The 25,093-nt window shown below is 39.2% G+C and overlaps 1 protein-coding gene across 1 annotated transcript in view; it reads right to left on the reverse strand.

Annotated features, from left to right (window-relative positions):
- Window positions 1-25,093, reverse strand: part of USH2A (usherin) — a 465,799-nt gene that overhangs the window by 37,355 nt on the left and 403,351 nt on the right. The window contains exons 43-46 of the mRNA XM_019631633.1: window positions 18,736-18,945; window positions 17,185-17,387; window positions 12,860-12,972; window positions 2,555-2,753 (exon numbers count right to left, since the gene is read on the reverse strand). Of these exons, the coding sequence (XP_019487178.1) occupies window positions 2,555-2,753; window positions 12,860-12,972; window positions 17,185-17,387; window positions 18,736-18,945 (725 nt within the window). The remainder of the gene's footprint in view (window positions 1-2,554; window positions 2,754-12,859; window positions 12,973-17,184; window positions 17,388-18,735; window positions 18,946-25,093) is intronic.

Consider the following 25,093-nt stretch of genomic DNA (forward strand, 5'->3'; position numbering starts at 1 on the left):
AAAGATGAATACAAGTCATGTATATACATTTTTTGGCACCCCTGGTATATGTGTGTGTGTGTGTGTGTGTATGTATGAAATCTCACATTAAAAAAGGAAATTTATATGGAAATTAATTTTGAAAAGCCCTGTTAACAATGTGTGTTTGCTCCAGGAGCTGTGGAGGAAATCACATGCTTGAACAATCAAATAATTATTTGCACGCTCACTTGAGGTCTGAGAGACTGACACTCTGTATATAGAACAAATGAAACACTGAACAGTTGCTGAAACACAGCCTCAGAACCTGCACTTGCATGTTACATTAATTATCGATAGATCCTGTTCCAGGCAAAATCCACCACAATTTAAGGGGTGTCTCTCTGTCTCCTCTTTTGCTCATCGCTGCTTCTACCCGGCACCACCTTTTGAATCAGGCTCAAGAAAAGAACAGGAGAACATGGAATCTTTAAGTGTTCAAAAGGGCCACTAACTTAGTACTTCATCCATTTTTCACTGGTTACCAAGGAGCCAAGGAACCGGGCTCTGAAATTCAAAGTCTAACTCAGTGGTTCCTTAGGTCGCCCTGTTAAACGAACTAGCATGAGTTTCTTTTGGTATTTAGCTATTATCAATGAGGAATCAACATTAGTCTGGTCCCAAGGATACATTGGGTGAATCCTCTGTATGATGTCATAGTCTGTGGGAAAAGTAATTTTTGAAATTATGCTCTACTGTTAAGAAAAAACAAATAAACAAACAAAAACCTTCCCTAAGTGTTTCTCTGGGGTTTAGGAATGCTGGTCCTATTCGCCTTCACGTGAAAACAACGTCCCTCTTGCTGTTTGACAGTGACCTAAATCTCGCCGTGAAGCTTCTCTAGTACTTATCATCCCCTTTTGACATTTTTATTCAAATATTTATCGAGTGATGAGCCATCAGGGCTGGTTCTCTTCCATCCTTTCCCTGTCAATGCTGTTCTCAGCCTCCTTCAGTTACAGGAAATGTGTGCCTTTGTCCTGCTGGTTTAGGCATTTTCAAGCCATTATTTCTCTTGGGAGGTCTCCCCATACATAGAATGTTTCTTCATCTTCCAATTCAGTCTTCAGGTTAGTTATAGCAGAAAACATGCATGGGAATTTCAATGAGCTAATAAGTGTGCAGCTAATATTCAAGTAGGCAGCCGTACCTTGCTCTATGGTTTCCAAAAGGAATTCTGTGATCTAGTGATTCTCAAAGTATAGGCCCTGGGCTAGAGGCAGAGGCATCGCCCGGGAACCTGTTAGGAGTGCACGTTCTCACGTCCCACCACAGACTCACTGAATCAGTCTCAGGGGGCGGGGCCTACAGTCTGTGCTTTAACAAGCTGTCCAGGCCTGGTGCCCATGGGGCGTGAGAACCATGGTTGTAATCACAGGAAACTCCTCTAAGGATTTCAGGCCTTCCTGGTGTTTATAGCCCCTGAGGTACTTAGCCTCCCAGGAATTCTCATTTGTACCTTTCACCAACCTCCCTCCCATGGAATACATCTTTATATTTCACCCCAGACATTTACAAACAATATTTTATTCTTTTGAGATTTTCACTGACTTCATATATTCTCTTTCACCGATAATACCATAATCCTTCAAATAAAAAGAAGAATTTGTTTACGGCATCAAAATTTTCTTTCTTTCTCCTAGAGAATGTTTTTCATGAATAAATTTATTACAGCATTTTTCTTCTAAGAAATCCTAAATTTAATTTCATTTTATGAAAGTATGTTTATCAGACAGTGCACATTCAATGCCTTAAAATGACATAAAACTTAGGCATAATGACAATTCTGGAGCTTAAGTGTCAAAAGGATAGTTCGTAACGGCTAGTTTTGTAATATTTCTTAGATGAATAACTACTACTCATCTAGTGTCAGCCATAATAATTTGTGTTTTGACCCATATTACTGCAACTACTCACTTTCTTAATCACGGTGTCTTTTTGCAGCGACTCTTTTGAATTTGGTAGTAGTTTTAGTCATTAAGTGTGCAATGTTGTTGATAAATAGAAACATTATTTCATTACATAAAATCCTACCTTCAAACCGAGAATTTTCTGCATCGTTTGTCAATAAAAGCCATTTACAAACTCCTCTGTCTGGCTGTATTATTGATCTGATTCATAAACTTCAACTAATACGAACATTAATCTGCAAATGACCATAATTTTAAAATATTTCTGACAAACCATGAAAGGTCCTGTTCACAGTCACTCATCAGTGTCATGTAAACAAGCACCCACTTGTAGCTGCACGGATTTGCTGTGAAGAAAATTCAAGTCACTCAATCAAACACAAATTCGGGAGGTTCCTTATCACTTCAATAAACGGATATTTCCTGCAAAGATGATGAAAAATGAGAAGGCTAAAATGCTCCTGAGGATGACAGAATTTTTACAAGCATCCTTTCTTTTCCATGGGGTCTTCTTAATAGACTAGTGGAAATATTGATCATGATAAATCATGGTTTAAGAGGCAAGTGATTTCACCTGGAGTTTAGTGAGAAAAGCGTATTTCACTGACTAGTTTGAAAAGATTTACCTTGGCTTCAGGAGAATAGCACCTGTGTCCACAGACAGTTTCAGGTTTTTGACACGTCACTGCCTTGCAGAGCTTATCACCGTGGTCCTTCATCAGCTTTTGGGTCGCAGGGCATGGGTACCATGCTTTCCGCAAGAGAGCATATCCAAGAATGATGCCATTTGGTTTTCCTGGAGACATCCAATCAATTTGAAGCGATCTGTAACAGATAGAATAATTAATACTTCTGAAAACACAATATTTAACGTTGCTGCCCATCAACCTCATGTCCTTTTTTTTAAGATCAACATTGTATTTTTTTTAATTAAAAAAAATTTTTTTTGATTAAAGTTTATTGGGGTGACAATGGTTAGTCAAGTTACTTAGGATTCAAGCGTACAATTCTGTAATACATCATCTATATATCACATTGTGTGCTCACCACCCAGAGTCAGTTTTCCTTCCATCACCATATATTTGAACCCCTTTACTCTCATCAACCTCATGTACTTTTGAATAAATCTTCCAGATTGGTCGAAAGGTCTATTTCTACTAAGAACTTCCTAACTAAATATCTTCAGCAAAAGAATATACAGACTCATATACGCTACTACCATATTACATGTTTGAGAATCAATTAAAACTGTTTAAACTTCCGGGAGAGTAAGCATGACATAAGCCCAGCGGTTCCCGCTTTAAACGTAGAGAATCAGCTATATTGTTTGTTGCTAATCAGGAAAATCAGCTGAAAATTTTGGTTTGATAAGTAAAAATAAGACACAAATAACTTGGTAAGTAGGATGGAAATTAGAGTGCGTGGCCGACCCAATCCCTACTTATCATCACCTTTTCATTCCTCTTTCTTCCCACAACTAGGGCTCTAGCCATGATACAGAACTGAAGAGGTACAGCTAGGGTTCCTACACGGCTCCTAGGATGTTTTAGGGTTCTTGACGCATTTGTCGCCTTTCCCTTTTTTCTCTTTCTTTCTGCTACAAATGCTGTCTGGGAATTCAGCCATCATCTTACAGCCATTTGAGAAAGACCATAAAAATCACAAAGATGCCCTCATGGTATTTGGTGTCACTGAACAATAATCTATGTCTAGAACTGTTGACTGAAGCCTCCATTGTTGGGTTTTTTTTTTTACTTGTAGCCAAAACAAATGTCCAAATTGACAACAAATATGTTTATCAATTGATAAACTTACGAATTGATTAACACTTATCAATGAATCTATTTATAAACAAAATTTATCAATTTTATCAACTGATAAAACCACAGTCAAATATATTTATGACCAGAAATATAGAAAATGGAGATCCCCATCACAAATCATATTTTACATTCTCACATGCTTGCAGGTATTCAATTTTAAAAAATTAAGCCACAATTTTGTTCTAGATATCAGCATATTTTTAAGAGGTTGATATACAATAAAGGCATAACATCTGACCAAAACTTTGTTACGCTTTCAATGATCTATTAATATTTCATTTGCTGTAGCAAATGAGATCATAACATAAAGCTGTTCACAGAGGAGTTAACCTTGAATATGATGATTTACTCTCAGGTTAATGTTACAGAACTTGAATTTTGCACATAGGTTTACTTGCCATAATGATGCAGCCTAGATGACACACCCGTACTACCTTTAGTATTTTTTTAATAAGCTCTATAAACAGAAAGTAGTTCAAGTTTATCGTAAAGCCCCAGAGATTTGGCCATGACATATTCTTGCAATTTAGCATGGCAAGGAAAGCCTATTACTTGCAAAACACTAGGTAAATATAAAATAATAATTATTTTTGTTCTTACTGTTTTCAAAAAAAAGAGGGTGGAACTCCGACATCAAAATTAACCCTATTTGTATAATTCTAGAATCTCCCACCATAACAAGTAACCAATCACAAACAGTTACGGGTACCTTTACTTCCAAAACATTCCAGTAGGAACTTTGGAGGACAGCAAGTACCTAAGAGCTTCGTCCCTATACTTCAAAGATCTTACAATGAAAATTTCACAATCACTTACGTTGACCACTTTTCTGTCATTGTGTAAAATAATCCTTTTGTCATACCTTTCATCTTAAGGAGAAATATATCTTTACAGACCAAACTACTGGACCCTATCAGAATTCCAAGTGACCACACATATTAGGAATTCAATTAAGTCCAAACATTTACATTAAAAAAGCAGCAGTCAAGATAAACCTTGGCATTTTAATAGACTGCTTTTAAATAAAAGAAAATTATTATTTCATTTTCTTGGGGGTACAAACAAAACACATCCACTAATAAGACTCTGTAGATAGGAAATGTCACCTATGAGAGAACAGTTTCACAGGTGACTTGTATAGCCACCATTATTATTCTAAGGTCTTTATCCAACGCTCAAAATTAATTTCACATTTTACAGATACCTCTTTTGTATTCACTGCATAATCACCATAAAAAAGACTACAGTTAAGTGACATTCAAGGGTCTGACTTATCCACAAAAGCTGGTGAATTAGTAAAGTCTAGAAAACATGTGTAGAATAATACCATGCCACTGTGAACTGTCTTTCTTGCACAGCGTAACTGAAGTGAGACCAGCTATACCTTTAGCAATAACATGAACAGTTTTGCTTTTGAGGATCTGAGTCAGGTAGAAGACGGTAAGCGACCAAAGAAAAATAGTGGGTCGCACACTTCTACATCTCTCATCAGAGGCAATGACAGTGACACTGAAAAATCTTTTGGTTGACAATTTGAAATGAAAGATATATCCGAAAACTATGCATTATTACTACCTGAATTAATGGTTTCATTGCTTTTATGTTTAAGGATAAAATAGAAGAAGCATTCTTAAACTATAGAGATGCATGTTAAATATTGTAGAAACAAGCTGAAGCGCGCACTGTGTGTGTGTGTGTGTGTGTGTGTGTGTGTGTGTGTGTGTGTGTGTGTAGACCAGTAAAGATTGTATGCTCATGCCGAAACAGACAGAATTCTTGAATGAATCTTTTATGGGGGTAGAATTGTTCATAAAGCAAGAATTAGTTTATTTATCTCTCAGAGCACTGGGCCTGAAATTTAAGCTACCTTAATAAAGTTTCTGATAAGACTGTATTTACACATGTTTTGGTCCATGTGTATTCAGACATTCTAGTTGGAGCTATTTAATTTATTTAATTCCGTCATATTGTTACTAGATTTCCTAGTCTTCTATTACTATATACCACTGTGGCCACCACCACAATAATCATCACTTCCAATTATTACTTCAAGAAGTACAAAATGGCACTGAGGACAAAAAGGAGTATGGGAAAACCATTTCTTTACCACCTACCTTTATACAGGTGAATATTAAAATGATATAGGTCAGACAGAATTTTTATGAAGAGTTAGGGCTCCCACTGGCGTTCTTTAACATTTCATCCTAATATTTTATGATTGTGTCAAAATGATGTTGTTTGGGCCAAAGTAAACAAAAAATCCTCATATATCTAAAGATAGCAATCTAAATTATTATAGATTAAACAGCTTGGGATTCCTTGATTATGTTTACACTGGCTTTTTTTTTTCTCCTTTCTATGCCACTTGGTTGTTTTTGTCAATCATTTGTGTAATACTCAAGTTCTTCAATACTATTGCAGATTGTGGTTATCAAAACTGAGCAGGACAGTTTTAATATAAAACTAAATAAATGTAATATGATGAAAATATTATCTGCTCTCAAATCAAGTCACTGAATATTTAATTACCTATTAGAATGTTTAGCATACCTGTGGTAGGTAACAACAACAACAAAAAACAAATAAAAACAAACAAACGAAAAACAAGACAAAACCCTGTCTCTGAGTAATAGGGGACATAACCCATGCATATATGAAGGATGGAAATGTTATATAGCAACGTAAAATCAAGTGTTTAGATGTGTCGTTCAGGCTACACATGGTATAATATAAAAACATGTAAGTTACGATCATGATGTTCTAGACTAAGGAGGGTCTCATGGCAGAAGAGGCTGTGGGCTCCAATCAGTGGATACGATGGGAAGAGCTCTGGGCAGGGAGATCCACACGAGGCAAAGTACAAGGTGGGAACCAGCCCACCTGTACCTGGAAGAGCAACGCGACCGACTTCCTGGGAGAATGATCTATGTCGAGCAACAATGGAGGGTCGGTTTGGTTATAAGAAGAAAGTTTAGAGAGTTCTCAAATACCACAGTGAGGAGTTTGATAGCGAAAGAGGATGGGTGTACAGTGTTGTCGCTCACAGAATAGAGGGGCCTTTCCGAATCAATGGCCTGGTAGAGAGAGCGGAAGAGGCTGGTGGTAAGATAAGTTAGTGAGCTACCTGAGTGACTTAAGTGTGAAGGCCTGTTGAATAGAGTTTCCTCTCGTCCAGGAATTTCCACTATAGCCCCAACCTGAGGATGGCAGACAGTAAGTCCCTCCCTGTAGGAGTGATGAGTATTGTGCTTCGAAAAGGAACAGAGAACAGTAAGGTTCTGCCGAGTTCTGAGGATAACACTTCCCTTTAACACTGAACCATTACTCAAATCAATTGCAAATAAATAGAATTCTAGGAGGGTTTTGAAAGTAGGAACTGTAATGAAAATATATTAAGTACCTCTTATTCTGTATTTATGAGAAAACAATTATCTGTGAATGCTCCCAAGACATTATACCTGGCACGGCCCATCAATAACACATCCCCAAACTGACATGGAACTGAAGAAAGCCGCCACGGTTCCCATACATGGCAAGCAGATACCTGCCTTCCTCTGCTGCCCCTCGATTCTCACGCCTGCAAAGGAGGCGTTCTGGAATGCTAGCAGTGATGGAATAGAATCTCTTCCTGTTTTTGTTTTTGTTGTTTTTTTTCCTTAGCTTATGCATTTATGGAGAATAAATAAGTGAACTCCACAGGCAGCCCAGTGCCCAGTGAAGCTGTCAGCTGCAGGGCTTGTCGTATTTCAATCAAAGCCAGGGCCATCCAGTCATCGTTACCCAGTGCAGTGCCTACATTCTCAAGGACCAGAATTAATGAATTAGCTATTGATTAAATTCCACTCTAACAAATCCACCAAGTCAAACAAATGAACTACCCAGGGCACGTGTAGGCCATGGCCAGACATGTCCAGGCTATCGATTGGTAGTTAGTAGTCTTTTGGGATATGAGGCAGCTGATGATAATATGACAAGTATGGAAAATGTGGTGTAGAGACAGAGTTTGTCTTTGGAGGAGCTGGTTATTAACACTAGAAGGGTTCATCTGATTTTTATTTGTGAGTCACAGCACCTTTGGTTTACATATCATAGGAAAAACATGTATAAGTGCTTGTACTGAAGAGAAAGCCAACGACGGAGATGTGTACCCTGCCCATACAATCATATGGACCCATAGGCTATCTCCATATGTTATTAAAAATACGTGAAGGGATTAAGAAGTACAGATGGACAGTACAAAACAGTCCTGGGGATGTAAAGTGCAGCATAGAGAACACAGCCAATAATACAGCAGCAACTATGTATAGTGACAGGTAGGTACTAGACTTATTGGGGAGATCACTGCATAAATTACATAAATGTCTAACCACTATGCTGTACAGCTGAAACTCATAGAAAGTAATATTGAATGTCAACCGTAACTGAAAAAATAATTTAAAAATATACATGCAAGGTACATCTTACTGACAACTGCATTTTACCAAAAATAAGCAACGGATCTGAGAAATACACTTATTAGAAACAAAATTATTTTAAATGCTATTGAAGTAAATCCAGTTTACTGACATTTCTCTGGAAGCATTCCACATTTGATTTTGTATATTGCTAATGTAAAAGATTTTTTTTAAACCAAAATAGAAATGTAACTAACAAGTCTATATTGCCAGAAGTATAATGAAATTACACAAACAATAACATGCACACGGGAGGCTAACTGCTTTGGTGTTGGTGTAATTTTGATTAATGGCTTGGCAGCCTAGACCTGTACTCATTAGAGTCTCGCCTTTGGAAAAATGTCGCTCTGTGACGATGGATCGTTTTAAGAAAGGAAACGCTTTGCATGCCAGTATTTTGGTCGTGAACGATTTCTATCAAGTTTTTGCTGGATCCCTGACCAAATATGAATGAGAGAGAGGGAGGGAGGGAGGGAGGGAGGGAGGGAGGAGCGGGGGAAGGAGGGAGACAGAAAATTGCCAAAGGCACTGGGATAAAGAGAGCTATGATGGAAGGGGGCTTCGTACTGGCCAATGTAAACTAAGCCTGTGAGAGACTTTCTCTCCCGCTGATTACCACCAAAGTCTGCACAAGTGACAAAAAGCAACCACCCAAGGACACTGAAAAGTTGGCGGTAGAGGCAGACCAGGAATGGATGAGTTCCCCCTTTTCTCTCATCTTTAACTCAGGTGCAGCCCCAGCGTGAACTGCCCACGGGCAAGCACATCTCTGAGAGAAACCCTGTCTTTGTGGCCAGAATACGAAACGGCGGTGCGAGCCAGAGGGCGTGAGCGAGGTCCTTGTTCTGTGTTCTTGTCTTCCCTGCTCTGGGCAGCTTTTGGGGATGATTCCAGCCAAGGAGCTGCACTAGGGCATCTCTGGCCAAATGGGGATCTAAAACGCCAAGAAAAATATATCTTTCTGACCAGAGGCAGCGGGAAAAGGAGCCCCTATGGTCTAAAGAAGGTGCGCGGGCGAAGCCCTGTTTATTTTTCTCTCTTTTCTCTCATCTCATTGCCTCCAAAACAGCCCTGTTTATGCAACACTGAGGTGGCTTGGGAGGCTAAAATCCAAGACAAACTATGTCTGAAACTACGTTCCGAAGTTGCCCAACGATGCCACTTAGATTCCAGGGCAGTGTGCACACCGTCTGTCTTTTCTTCCTGGAAACGCTGTGGATGTGCTTTTTTAACCTGTATCTTGAAATTTCCTGATAGCATCTCTTTATTTGGCTCCTTTTTTCATCAGTCTGCTAATATTTACAGGCTCTTTTAACCTGTACACCGGTGACTTTGGTTGTAGGGTATTTTCTTGCCATCTTTTTTTATTTTCCTCCTTTTCCCTCTGTTTTCTCTTTCTGGAACTCCATTATCCACATACTAGATTTCCTGGATTTTTTTTCTAATTTTTTTTTAAATAATTACTTTTTTCTTGACATCTTTGCTTTTTATTATTCCACATTCAGAAATTTTGCTTTACATGTTCTTCCAAAGTTGTCATTCAACTTCATACAATTTCCATGAGGTTTTCCCCAGATCCCCCACTTTAATTATGTTTCCAAAGTAAATTTGTTTGTTTCATAGATAATTTCTTACCTCTTTGAGGTACTTATACATTTTTTCCCGACTCTGCATTCTCTCTGCCATTGAATTCTCTTCTTTTATATTTTGGTCCTTTCAGACTTGCAGAGTGATGCACCTACAGAGCTGCCAAGAAGCTTTCTATATGAGTGAGCCTCGCTGACTGCTGTACTTCCCGACTGAGTGCCCAGGGGGCAAGCTGTCTTTTCTGTTAGGGGATCCCCATCCGCATATTTCTGGAGGTATTTTATTTGGGGTCATTCAAGCTTTTCCAGAGAAGAATGTCCAGTTCCCTCCACTTTCCTGCCTCGGGGCATTTATGACTTTTTTTTTAGAGCAGAGCTGGGGAAAAGCTGATGCTTCCATCATTCCAATCATAGTCTTCCACTTTATCCCAGTGTTTGCCTTTGCCTCTCATCGCAGCCTTCCACTGCACCTCGCAGTCCTAACTCCTAGGTACCTCTGTTCAATTTCTCCGGAGAATCAACTTCTCATCTCCTGGTGGTGGAATACACCACATGGAGAAAGACAGACACCTGGATGCACTACACGAGAGGTAGGGGACCCTGAATTCTGTGATTTTATGTATGAACTGGACTGCACCACAAGGCACCCAAATACTTGGGGACACCTTGTATCTGGGTGTATCTGCACGGTTGTTTCTGATGAGATTAGCACTTGAATCGTCGAAGTAGGTAGGTAAAGCAGGGGTGTCTCCCCAAGGGGAACGCCCAATGAGGGTCTGAATAGAATGGAGAGGCAGAGGAGGGGAGCTCCCTCTACCTGCGGGTACGTCAGTCTTCAGGCCTGGACGGCAATTCACACCACCAGCTCCTCTGAGTCTCAAACCCCTGGATTTGGATTGGGTCCTAGCTTCCCTGAGTCTCTATTTTTGGTTCTGTTTTCTCTAGAGAACCCTGATTCATGACAGGTTCCAACCACTTATTACATTTTTTCCAGACTTGCCGCTAATCCCATGATTCCAGCTTTCAACCTTTCTCCGTCTCCCCCGTTCTTCACAATCTTTGAAGCTTGTCAGAGCTCAGATGCTGAGGTTCTCCGCAGGGCAAATTAGTTTGTTTTATGTCATTATCTCCTTCTGCCAACCGACACTTTGGGTGTCAATTTCTCAACTGTACAAAGTCATTTGTGTGTCTCTGCCAAATACTGCTTCCAAAATTGTGTTGAAATCTCTCTTCTGTTACATGCTCTGTCATTTTCCTTGCTCTTGTTGTTTAATACCCTTTTAATGTTTTTGCCATCAATTTAATATATTTGGGGATAAACAATCATTAGCCACAACTACAAAATAGTTTTCCTTTGTTATCATCTGCAACAACCTTTTTAAAGGGGAAAAAAAATACCCTCGAGACAGAGACACACACATGGGCATTTGAACAACTTCTAACAAAGCTTACATTTTATTTTTAGCTACATATAAATTATAAACTAAGCTACATTCCCTTATGTCATTGACCGGTGCTTGAGTCTTGAGGATGCCAACAGACAAGACATGTGACATCATCCACCCACCGACGTGTTCTTTTAAGACTTCCTTGAGTTTTTTTAAGACTGAACTCATCTGTCACATCTTCCATGATGCCTTCACAATGATCATGGGTAGGATTTAGTATTTTTCTCTTTACACATTTCTTTCACATTATAAACTTCTATTGCAAGGCTCTCTGCATCATTTTACAAACATCTGCTTAGTGTAGTGTCTCCCACGGTGGGCTGGAACTGTGAAAATTCAGAACAACGCCTTACACATCTTTGTATTGCTTCTGCCTCTTACATCATTATACCCACAAATGCATGTGCCGAAAGGATGGTACCCCGTTCACTTCACCCTTTTCCTCCTGCATAGTAGACAATTCTCTGGGTAGGTGGGGAAAATCTGCTGAGGAGATTGTCAATTAATTAACACACCCCAAATTAGACAGATATCTATCACGAGTTTTATGAAAAATGTGCTCAAGAAGATAAAATAAGATTTTTGCCTTGAATAGCTAAGAATTCAATTACAGTAATACCTTAGTTTGTGAGCATAATTCGTTCCGGAAACAAACTACTCGTATTGCAAGATATCGCTCGTTTACCACGTTAAAATGTAGAAATGTTTGCTCGTCTTCTGGAACACTTGTAAACCAAGTTACTCACAATCCAAGGTTTTACTGTACTTGTTTTTTTCCAATTATTTGAATCACTAGATCCCCAAATCAGAGCAGGCATTTTTGAACTGATCAAAAAAAAAAAAAGCTAGAAAAGTTTAATATATCATAAAGGGATCCTTCAAAATTAAAATATTTTATAATAATTTCAGTCAGTGTGAATGCACACACGCGTGTGTGTGTAAAGTGTGATGGGTGATTCATTCGACTGAGGGAAAATATGATGTGAAAGTACTCAGATTTCTCTATCCTCAACTTGATACAGAGAGATGACCGATTGTCATCATACTTTGGCTTGGGAAACAATGTTCAATCTCTTGTTCTTACTGTTATTGCTAAGGCTGAACTGAAAACAGACTCACATTCAAATTATGTCCATTTCTGAGCAACAAAAAATACAGAAAAACAAAGGGGTTTTACCAAAAATCTGATAAAATTGGAAATGGTTATCCAAAATTATCTCCCCTATTCATTTTACAGATATGTCTAGCTTTAGGACATTCTGATAAATGCAAATCTATTTTTTCCCCAAACAGTTTAAATTAGAAAGTAGTCATTCTAATTAAAATTGTATTCTTTGTCTCACAGAAGAATGCACTGAAGGACATTTAAATAGAGAAACTGTTTCATGCTTTCGGCATTTGTTCAGAGCTCACTAAATGCAAGAAGTGAAACTGGGCAGACATGGGCATCAAAGCTTAAACGTCAGCAGGTGTGTCCAGTAAAGATCAGTCCAATATCAAAGCTTTGATTTACACACATATTTATAGCAACTTATTAAATGAGGTTGCCATGGCTCACATCGTATTTTTTTATTTTTATCATCATTGCTTATACTCAGATTAACTGACAAAAACGTCTACCTTGAGGTGATATCACGAATCGTGGGTGTTGGTATATTGCCTGGAGTATCTTCCACTGTGGTGAATTGGGTTCCATTGCTCTTCCCACAGGCATATGTTGTGCAGACTTCAACCTGCAAACAGTAGTTTAGAAAAGCATAAATCCAACTATATTCAAGGTCCAGGTTGTCAATGACTGAAGGTCACACACCCTCATTCCAGATGAATCTCTTAACAACTTCTTGAGGTTCATTACGTACTATTATTATTATTTTTAAAGATTTTATTGGGGGACTGGGAGGGGGGAACAGTGTTGGGGAATTGGGGAAGGGGAGCAGACAAGTTGCTGTTCTTTGGTTCTTCAGTCTAGTTGTGGAGGACGTCGCCTCACTGGCCCATGTTGGTATTATCATTGTGCTCTTCCTGGGTGAGGCAGAACGGTTGCCAGTCATTGGACGGCTGCTCACAGCAGCTCTTGGCAGCTCACACTGGCTGCTGGCCACACACAGTAGCTTATGGCAGCCAATGCAGCAGAGGCTGCAGTGTACGCCATCGCCAGCGACTCACAGCATCCCAGCTCCAGGTTGAGCTATTGTTCATCATCTTAGCTGTAGAGGGCAGTGTCACTGGCCCTCATGTGGGATCCGAACTGGGGCCCTCTGGCGTCCCAAGCCAGCTCTTAACCAACCTGCCACTCGGCCGGCCCCTCATTACGTATTATTTTTTTATGTTAATTGACTCTGGTGGGACAAGCTCAGAACAAGTGGAGAAATGAGCTCAGGACAGTTGATTTGGTGATGAAAATGGTGAGCTTTAGTCTCTGGTTTCAACCACTCTGGCAGACATATTAGTCTATTTGGAGCACAGTGAAATAATGGAAGAAGATGCCTAGGTGACAGTTTGCAAACACAATAAGTATCACTGTATACCACTCTCCAGGTCTATAACCAGGTAGTGTACTAATGCTACCTTCTGGGTGTCTTGACACTTTCCAGCAAACGGCCTAAATGCAAATATCTAATGGAAGAAAAATGAGGCCTCAAGAAGCCTTCCAATATGACCGAGTGCCTGTATATCCATCTGTTCCAGCTGCAATTGTATTTTTACCTTAATCGCAGCAGAAAATGATCATTCACCCCTTAAATCTACCTTCTCATCTGAATAAAAACTGAGGAGGGTGGAATAATGACAGATTAGAAACCGGGCCCATCCGACATTAGTAACACAAAAAGAACACATTCAGCAAGAGGGAGGAGAAAGAAAGGAATGTGCAAAAGACTGCTAGAGGAACATCCACAGAGCCGTATCATGCTGCTCTCAGTAAAAGGATGAACCAAAGCAGAACTGTACTTTTTCCAGCGCTGAGGGTCAGCATCTAATACACACAGAGGGTGAAGCTAGGTACCGATGAAACTTAAACACCAGTAGACCTTTTAAGTGAAGCACTTCTCTGAATTTCCACTGGCATTTGAGGAAAGACGGAAATGACTCCCACTGTATTTAGTGGCCATGCCACCTTATTCTTAGGGCAGTTTGCACCAAAATGGGAGCAGAGGCATATTTGTCTAATGTTATATAAGTTGCGTTATCTATCGATGCCAAGTAGATTCTGAGGTAATATTGAATAGATATTGAAACACTATCAAGGTCCTCCACTCTGAGTACGTCCCATCGAATCTCAAATAGCTTAAAGGCAGATGAACTTAAAATATATTGGCTGGTCATAGAATTAATGACAATAAAACTTCATACACAATAGAAAATATCTGACTCGATGCATAACGAGGTAGCTAGAAATCAACTCAACTGAATTTATTAGGTAAATAATATGTGCCCGATGTTACAATGGGTACTTGCTCCAACACTTGCACTGAGTCCTCACAATTCCATTTTCATAAGTTTGAAAATTGGGGGTCAGAGAAATAAGGGAATGCAATCAAGCTGTTAAGATGTGAGATATCTGATGTGAGGGTTACTAGGCCCTGTTTCCTTATCGCCTAAATAATTAGCATAACTTTAAATTCTAAACTACTTAAGTCTATTCAAATTATTCTCCAGAAAGTTTCTGACTTTGGAGAAATGTGTCAATGTTTTTCTCATTCTTACTCATGTAATTCCCGTCTCCATCTTTGTGGTATATCTCTGGTGCGACAGCGATATTGTATAGCGTATGAATGAAACACAAATATAGAGGTTTACATGACAGATATAAACTGAAATAAAAAATTCAAATTATCATTCCCTTTAAAAAGGGATCTATAAATGGTTACAATGCAAAAAAGTAGATATTTTGGTGCATTACATATCTGCTTTAAAACCAATGGCTATTTTACAGAGGGGGTTAGCAGAGGGGGTTTGACGGACCCAGTTTCTAAATTAAATTTATTTAGATAAATTTAATTCTAAAGTAGTGGGTATAAAAATTAAGTGCATACTTTAAATAGAGCTAAACCATCTTTGACATCAATGAAAATTACTAAAATTTGATATTCACATTTCTAGCGATGCAACTACAATTTAATGTCTGTATTCCTGTACTATGAAGAGCTTCGCAAACATATAGTTACCAATAATAAGAACATCTTAGTCACTAATAAGAAAATTTAAGTACTTGATTCTAATTTGGCCTTTTGTCTCCTCACCTGCTTCCATGTCCCAAATCTGATCAAAATGCACTCTGCTCAGCCACTGCTGACTAAACCAGTAGGTATGAGCGAAGCCTTTCCCAGTAGAACACGTGTGGGACGCTTACATGTCAACTCTTGCACAGCACCCAGCGGTCTCAGCCCAGGTTGCATTGCAACGCCTGATAAAGCAAACAAATATGCTGCCTTCTGAGGGCTCGGTCTGCTTTGTCCTCTGCTGCCCCAAGAGGATAACACAGCAAATCCCCCATGGCCTTCCTATGCTAGCCTTTCATAAAGCTATGTTTCTAATGATTTTAAATGTATTTTTTTTTAATTTTCTAATTTGACCTATGAGGTATTTGCACACATATTAAGGACCATGGTCACAAACATTAGTCCACATCTTCCATGTCAAGACAAATCGGGTGGGTTAATGAAAATTATGGAGTATAATGAAAAATAATCAGTGTACTTTTCTCCTTTGATCATCACATATCTTTTTACTCTGTTTTCTTAGGAAGCCTGGCCTACTAGTGGAAGAGGCTAACCCAGTGGTTCTAGCTGGGTGATTATGTATTTTCACCTTCATATGTGGGCAAAGAAGGCAATGGGAAAATGAAAAAGGTAGCACTTAATGAACAGAGCCAGGAAGACGTTTCTGTGGTCAAATGAAATTTCTATGCTTAGTATCTTCTGAAAATTATTTATAAAGTGCTCATCAATTTTAGAAGTGGGACAGTTTCTGTAAAGATTTACTACACTGCAACCTTTATCTTTAAACTCTGAGCTTTGAAACACTGCTTTTATCATTAATTTCCACATGCGGCCTTGTTAGCTTTCATATCCTAGCACTCTAACAAGACTTCTAGTTCCCTGAGGATAAATTCCTTGCCGTTTATGCCTTAAATGGTATTCGCTCTAGTGTTTTCTACTTTTAAGGTTAGTAGAACTCAAAGAGGTTTTTAAGTTGGGCTTCAGGTGGCCAATGCATGCTCTGAAATCACATGTTAACTTTTCTCGTGTGAGTACATTCATATTTTCCTAGGGCAGGTTGCATTGACTATATCAGGTCTCTGAGAATCCCAAGGGACAAAAGTTTCAATACAACTGCTCTCCTATAGGCGAGGGTCATTGAACAAGCGGTGAATGATGAACTACCTTTCTTTTATCCTCAGATAAAAATCTTTTACTGTGTCTTTGTCTGCCATATATCCATTTATGTTTTCTTGTTGCATTCAGAATCACAGAATACTTGAGGTGGGTAGAACACATTAAGTCATCTAGTCCACTGCCCTTGCGAAACAGATCACCGTCACAAAGTGGGTTAATAACTTCCTTAAAGTTATTAAATTATTAGTAAACAGCAGAAACAGGACTAGAAAGGATGTCTCCATAACCATAGGCTGGCTCCCACCAGTAAGAAAAGCAGGAAAAAGGCAAACCATTTGGCTAGAGTTATTGCAAATGCACGATTTGCGCCATTTTTCCAGGGAGAGTATCACCATCGCCTCCTATATTACCATGATCTTCTCCCCAGAGACTCCCGTGTTTGCGTACAGCTCACAGATTTCATCCTGATCAACTTCCCTCTTTTCTATCCCTTTCCCCGCCAAATAAATAATCTGTAACCAATATGGAAGGTATCAACTTAGAGATATAACGCAACATGTTTTATTAGACATACTCATAAACTTAACTATCAAAAACCAATGTTCTAACCTGAATGTCATAGATAGTGAAGGGAGACAGGTCTCGTAGAATGAGAGACCCAGGGACATTCATTCCAGTCTTGTAGAGCTTATTATTTACATAGACAGAGTATTCAGTGACAACGCCATTTGGGTTGGAAGGAGATGTCCAGATGACACGTACAGCTGTGCTGTTGATGATGACAACCTCTGGAGGAAGCATGCCCTGAGGCTCTAGAATTAAAGAAAGAAACTGAATAAACTCCAGCTGTCTCTGAAAAAGCACTTATTAAACTAAATGCAGATTAGTATTTAGGTTTAGCGAAGGGTCCGTTGCTTATCTGCTTTCCTCTGATGAAGTTATCACAGGCTGTAGTCCTCTGTAAATTGGCTTATTATACTCTCAGTTAGAAACCATAAGAATCGGTGGTAAAATGCTTCATACCACCAGCATAGTGCTAATCTTCAATACTATGTGACCAGTGGGATATGATGATAAATTATTCACCCATCTGCACCACTAACACATATATATTATTTGTCTCTTTTCCCATCCCTTCAATCCACATTTCCCAGGGGTAAAAAATATTTAAATAAATAAATTAATTTAAAAAAGGAAAGAAAATTTGCTCCTTAAGCAAAAAATAAAACTCAAATACATTGAGGCTGGTGGAACGTGAAAAATCATTTGATGTTACTAGCTTGTAACTCAAGCAATATGAAGCAATAATGCAATATTGTCATTATGTAAATGATTTTGAATGTTGATTACCATAGGTAATGATGAAATCTAACATTAGAAAAAAATCTTACTTGGCGTTAAATTACACAATTATTCAAGCATGTCAGAAATAAATATGCAAAGCCCTATTTTTATCTTAAGAACCCATATTAACGAGTTGAAAAATTGTCCTTGTGATCCACTCTATTTTATAAACAAAAGGTGTCGACCTTTGGCACCACAAAGGGAAACGGGTTCCACACTTAAAGTGCTCTGCTAATGACCTGGAACACTTGCTTGGGAGGTAATGATATTATAATGTTTATAATGAGACTTTATAAAGCCAGAAAGATTAGAAAGACCATTCCAAACTCATTTCAGATTCACAAGTTGCTTCTCCTGCTTCCTCTCCCTTGCTAACTGGCTTAGAAATGAGTCACAGGCAATTTTTCTCAGCGGCTGAACCTCCACCTACCATTTCTGGTGACTCAGGGAGGGCCCTCGCTGGGCTTGGCTGTCGTTTTGAAAAGCATACTGCTTCTGAAGCAAATCTTTAAAAAAAAAAAGATGCTTCTAAATGTCACCACTTATTGATGGGAGCTCAGCTCCAAACTAAGCATACACTGCAAAGAACAGGAACGAACGGGGCTAATATCTCATTATTAGAGCCTTGCACTGCTGTCTCAATGGGACCATGTATTGATCCGCCACTTGACGACAGCAAGCACTTAAGCATTTTAGCCCTGACCCCCTTCCCTCCAACACCGGAAATTTTATAATGGAGGGATGACTGATCTCAACCTCAGCAAGAATCAATCAATCCCATTCGCGGCCCTGAAGCTGAGTATCCCGTGGACTCACCCCCATTGCACGTGGTTGCATTCAGTGCTTCACCGCTGATGCTCTGGACTCCATTGAAGACGGAGATGAAAATCCAATACTCTGTGCTTGGGTTTAAGTGGCCAATGACATGTGAGTTTACATCTGGGGGGATTTTTAAAGATGCATTGGAGGTAGCAGAACTCCAGAAAAGCATATAATACTCAACATCACCTTGTAGGTCTTGAAAAGCTGTTAACAATAAGCACAGGACAATGTAAATGTGGCTGATCGAAAAGGACCTCAGGGGGATAAAAGACAGAGAATAAAGTCTGTCATTATCTACCCCTAGAGTGGGAAAAAGGAAACCTAATGGAACCTTTTTATTTTGTTAACAAAGTTGATTTCTCCACCATCCCATAATGAATTGCAGTCTTATCTTCATAGGACAAAATAAACTTATAAATTACCTTCAAATAGTTTAGCTATGCTACTTATAATTGTTCAACTAACGTTGAAATGTCTGATACAAAATATTGCAAGGAAACTAAGTAAAATAAAAATATGCAATGCATGGAGCAACTGATTGTGAGTAACATAATTCCAGAAAGGCCGTTTATGCTAATACAAATAAGGGCATTTTCTGACACAGATCCTAAATCTTGAGAGACTTTTTAACTTGGAACAAAATCTGCTAAATGATACCTACAAGCATGTTTGGACAGATATCCTGTTATGTACGCTGTCTATGTAGCAGTGATATACCACATTCTCCTTAAGGATTCACTCGTTAGGACATTAGGATAACTTGTGAATCTTTATCAAGGCTCTCATCCTTTTCTCCTAGCTCATTGTGTCTCTATGATGCAGGTAAGCTGTTAAAAGATGCCAAAAATCAATCAATCACTGTCTCACAAGTGTAATTCATCAATTCCTCAATCTTCATCCTTTCAAAGGTTAGTCTACTATTTTCTTTTTCCTCTTCCATCCAGTTTCTTCACACTTGTCCTAAGTTCTACTTCTCATTCACTTCCTACAATGAAGCTTTAAAAAAGATGTCATAAGACAGCCATATTTTCTTAGGTAGGAAGTATTGGGTTGTCAGAAAAGTCATGACGTATTTTTTCTATATTTTTCGTTGCAAAAATGCATCATGATCTTTTCCGACAACCCAACAGTACACTGCGGAGCTTCCATGAATAGTATTTCTAACGACCTTAAGCAAGGACTATTACTTCGGTTTGCATTAGGGTTAGGGGTGCGGACCACTGGTTTACAGACCTCCTGAATTTGTATGTAAAGGTATACGCATATGTCAAGGCAGTTCAGCACCACTAGTCAAGGACTGGCAGGAAAAGGCAGCGTTTCTTTTGATGGTTATTGAAGTGCAGTGACTCTAATATGTGAGATCCTAGCATATGTCCCCATAAAGGAAATCTCTCTGGGTACTGTATGACATTGTTTTAAGAACCACTTTTTATTAAGATCTCGGGGGTCTTGAATAACAACTCAATTTTGTTATTTGTTGTTTTTTGTTTGTTTCCTGACACTACTGCTTTGACCTTATCTCTAGCCAGCATAGTTGAAAGAGTTTATAGTAAGAGATGTTTAGCAACTAATTCTGAAAGCTATGAGGTTAGAGATGTTTCTTTTCTCTGATGTCACAAAATGTAACCACCTTCAGTAATGAGGTCATTATTGTGGACTGGCTGTAACTGGCTATTTGTGTCCATCAGTATTTTCCCAAATGATATTGGCAGTCATGTGTAGCAAAACCTCTGGCGCTGTGAGAGTGAAAGTTCCCCTAACCCTCGCATTGCTCAAGGGTCAACTGTATTTTTCTTTTCTGAAATAGGGAAACATAAAGGAAACATAATCTAGAACCTTCAGATGCAGAATTGTTTTTTTGTATATATCTTCCATAAGACAGAGACAGAAGTTTTAAAAAACATTTGCATGGTGTTCTTAAAAATAACAAAAGGGACATGCCTGTATGAAAAAGAAGTCTCAGTCAAAGAGGTGCCTGTATTCATGAAAAGACAGACATGAAGGCGGAGATGTTAAGTGATCTTTCTTAAATAAAAAAGCAAGGAAACATTAAAAGCAATGACAGAATTAAAATCTACATTGAAAGCACAGAAGCACAGAGTTAAAAATGCACAACAGGAAAGAATAAAGAGGAAAATGACTAAGAAGAAATAAATAAAAGTCAAAATTAGAGATAGTAAGAAAATTTAAAAAAAGCTAATAAACTAAAAAAAATGAATGGAATAAAGAATCATGGATAGAAAATACCTCATAAAACCCTACCCAACAGGAAGGTTCGTGTCTATAAATTAAACAGATTAATGCAGTTTGGCTAAAATAATGACAACATATCGAAACACAGACATTTCATGGAATATTATGACATTTCAAAGGTAAACCAAAAATTAGAAGATCGTCTGTAATGGAAAAAAAATTCAGGCACATCTCAAACTTCTCATCTGGAACATCAAATGTTAGAAGACAATGGAGCAATTTCAACAAGTTTTGAGGGAAAATATTTTGGTCCAATAATTTTAATACACATCTAAGGCATTATTAATGTGTAAATACAAAAACACTTTCTTATACAGGTAAAAATTAAGAAAATGAGCAAAGACAACAGAAATACTTTTTTAGGCAAAAATGAAGAGAAGATGTAATTTATTCAATTTTTTTAACTTTAATGATAATGTACCAACAATGTTACCCAGAAGACTAAAAAATAAAGAAAGATCTAGAACTCAAGATTGGGGAAGGTTAAGAATGATGATAAACCTTCAAAGTATTTAGGGAAAGTAATCATATAAAAATAATTATGTAGTATTTTTCTAAACTAAACGTTGAAAATGGTGGGTGAGAAGGGCAAGAAAAGTAACAATATGCCAAATTCTTTATCATATGTAAAGTAGAAAGCCATGGAAAAGTAGAGAAAGACATCACTACCCACTAGTGGCATCAATGGGATAAAAAGCAATTAAACTTTAAAAACCACTACAGAAGACAAAAGTCATGGTAAAGGTTCCTAACACTCACCAACACCCATGTTGTTCTCTAGTCAAACAGCTACTGCATTTTCTGGCCCCTTACATCTGGGTGAGCTCATGTGGCCATTTTGGGCCATTTTTGGAGTAAGGAATTAGGAAGCAATTGACCATCTCTGATTGTCTCTACTTTCACCAGGTGGAGAAGATTCCAGGGGATATGGATCCACTGACTAGATCAGTGGTTCTCAACCTGTGGGTCGCGACCCCTTTGGGGGTCGAACGACCCTTTCACAGGCGTCGCCGGGTACTCGTATGTGGGCGTATCTGCATGTGGGCCTGGAGACGGATAGAGGAGCGGTGTCTCGGTTCCTAAGACCATCGAAAATATGTGTTTTCCGATGGTCTTAGGCGACCCCTGTGAGAGGTTGAGAACCGCTGGACTAGATGAAAGGAGCCGAGGTCCTTACGTGACCCAGAAGAGTTTAGAAAGGAATACAGAAGAGTCATAGATCAGATTTTTGGTTTTGGTTTCTGTGTGAGACCCATTAAACAATCTAGAACATGGAAGAATAATTAAGGGACGGAGGACTGGAAGGCTGTTTTACTTAAGTCTTCTTGAGTTTGACATGTTTTTGTGGTGACCAAGTGGGCTTAGAAACTGAAGTATGAACACCTGAGTCAGAGGTATACAATACTGGCTTGTGTTTGAAGCAACGGGAAGAAATGAGGGCTTCCTGTGAGATTATGTTAAATGCATGTATATTAGGAAATATTTTCTCAGATATTCTACTCTAACGATACGTGACCCATATTTTATAGATTGCAAGAATTTGACTAAGTATCGTTCTAACTGTAGCACATCGGTGACCCTCAGTGACTTGAAGAAGGTTATAACCCATGCCTGGTACAGTCTTTGCTATGACATGCCATTTGGGGCGGCGATTTCCATATACTGGTCAGAACTGTGGTTTTCGTTGCAGCAAATCCTCAACTATAGAACAGGCTCCTCTCTTTTGCAATGAATTCCCAAGTAATTTGTTGTTAGAGGGTAGAGTTGAAAGTCTTCTTGCAACAGCAACTGGATTATGCTCCTTGCAGTTTGCTGGATTATTTTGAGAGATTAGAATCAATATTAATTGCGTCCTCTAGATCTTTAACATCTAGATCAGTGGTCAGCACTCTACAGTCTGTGAACAAAGTCTGGCCTGCAGGCCAAATCTGACTCACCACCTGCTTTTACATAACCCGCAAGCTAAGAATGCTTCTTACATTATTAAAAGGTTGGGAAAAAGAATGGCATTTCGTGACATGTGAAGATTACATGAAAAGCAAATCTCAGTGTCCATATGAATTTTTAGTGGCTCACAGCCATGCTTGTTTGCGTGTCCTCTATTGCCGTTTCTGGGTCACAACAGCCAAGCTGAGTAGTTGCTATAGAGACTGTACACAGCCCACAAAACCTCAAGGATTTACTATGTGCCCCTTTACAAAAAAGCGTGTGACCCTGGTCTAGAGAAATTACAGTAAACCATTCCATTCGATAGGTCTCCTAATTGATTTGTCTAGGGCTGAGTTCTTCAGTTATCTCTCATGAGCAGCCTCACTGGGAGGGCATTTTTTTCCAATGTAAAAACCCACGAGGGTTCTATTAAGGTTACTTTATGATAGGCGTGTCTACCTTGCTCAGGGATTCTCAAATTAGAGTCTAGTTTTCAAAGTTCCATAGTGCCAAGCTCTGTGCCATCAACTCAGCGCTTCTTGGAAAATTTGAGCACATCAAAACTACTTCTTGAGAAAACTCTTCATCTGCCTGAAGGCAAAACTGTGCATATGAAGAAGTGGGAAGGTTCTCTCAGGCAATGATCAGAGCTGGGCTCCTTGATTCCCCCCAAAAAAAGGCATTTCATGCATTCTTTCTGAGTTAAGCATCAACCACAAATCACTGCATTTTGGACCTCCTCACCCCACTGCCCAAAGGCTTTCATCTCTGTGTTCCAGCTCCTATAAATAGCCTGCCAGAGGAGACCTAATTTAAAGGAAACTGGGTATGAGATGTGTTCATTATTCATCATGCTATATTTGGTAATGAACACAGGATAGATCATTTGTGCTCTTTAAGAGAATTGTTATGGACACACAGGGGCTGAGTTAGTAAACGAAGTTGCTGTAACCAAGAAGACCCCACATAAAGTGACTTAAATGAAACTCAGGTTAATTTATATCTCATGTAATAGCCCCAAAGTACGTGAATTAGACTGTGTTCCCTGTGGCCCATTGGGGAGCCCTAGGTTCTTTCTCTTATGTGGCTTTGGATCTCTTAGGGTGTCGTCTATGCCTAGAGAGTCAAAACTGAGAACACCGCCATCCCCACATTCCAGGGGGACAGGGAAGAGAGAACAGGTGGGCACATACCCACAAAGACACACGTCACTTCCTTTCACGTTCTGTTGGGACAAGCACAGTCACGTGCCCACAACTAACTGCAAGGAAGGCAGGTGGACGTAGTCGCTAGATTGCTCAACACGGTGGTGATGGTGGTGGTGGGGAAGGGGGTGGCATCACCACTAACAGGGCAATAGGCAGGTAATATAAAGTGACATATACTCTTTATCTGTCTTCAACTCACTGTAGAAATGCTTTTACCTGAATGCCTTGTAAAATCATGTCCTTAATTTTTATTAGAAATGTTTTCCCAATTTTTTTTCATCTTTTATAAAACTGCTGTTGAAAGCCCCATGTACATTTTAGAGACAGAGTAATAATTTATACCAATATTAAATGATTACTAAGTGCTACACAGGTATATTTCATTTAATCCTTACCGTACCATATTAAGTCAGTTATTATTATTGCCTCCCCTATTTTGGATTGGGAAACTAGGATTTAGTGAGGCTGAGTGGCTTGTTTTAGGTCCTAGTGCTAGAAAATCCTGGAACTGGGGTTCAAGATTAAGTTTCCCTGATCCCAAAGCCTATCATTTAAGTCATTCGCTCACATAACTTCATCGAGTTCTGTCGTTTTGTGGGCTAGGAGAATCTGAAACAGTGCGAATAGATGGAATCACCCGCAGGAGAGTTGGAGTGTGGAAGCGTGCTCAGGAAAGAACTCAACGTCTTTATTTGGGAAATGAGGAGTAGCAGCTGGTGGGACAGGAGGGGGCGTTTCGGTCAGGAGGGGGTCACTGATACAGTCCACTGTCACAGAGAAACAGAAGATGATGGCCCTGAGAAGGGACCCGCTCATTGGGTCATCAGGTGATAGTGACTTCAAGAGGACCATGTCAGTAGCGCAGAGGGGAAGGTCAGATGACAGCAGGGGCACAGGTGAACAGGAGGGAAGCCAGTGGAAAGGCCAGCAGCGTCCATTTGCTTTGATAACTGGAGCGTCGG

This window comes from Hipposideros armiger, unplaced genomic scaffold (assembly GCF_001890085.2).
Source record: "Hipposideros armiger isolate ML-2016 unplaced genomic scaffold, ASM189008v1 scaffold_1023, whole genome shotgun sequence".
NCBI classification, from domain to species: Eukaryota; Metazoa; Chordata; class Mammalia; order Chiroptera; family Hipposideridae; genus Hipposideros; species Hipposideros armiger.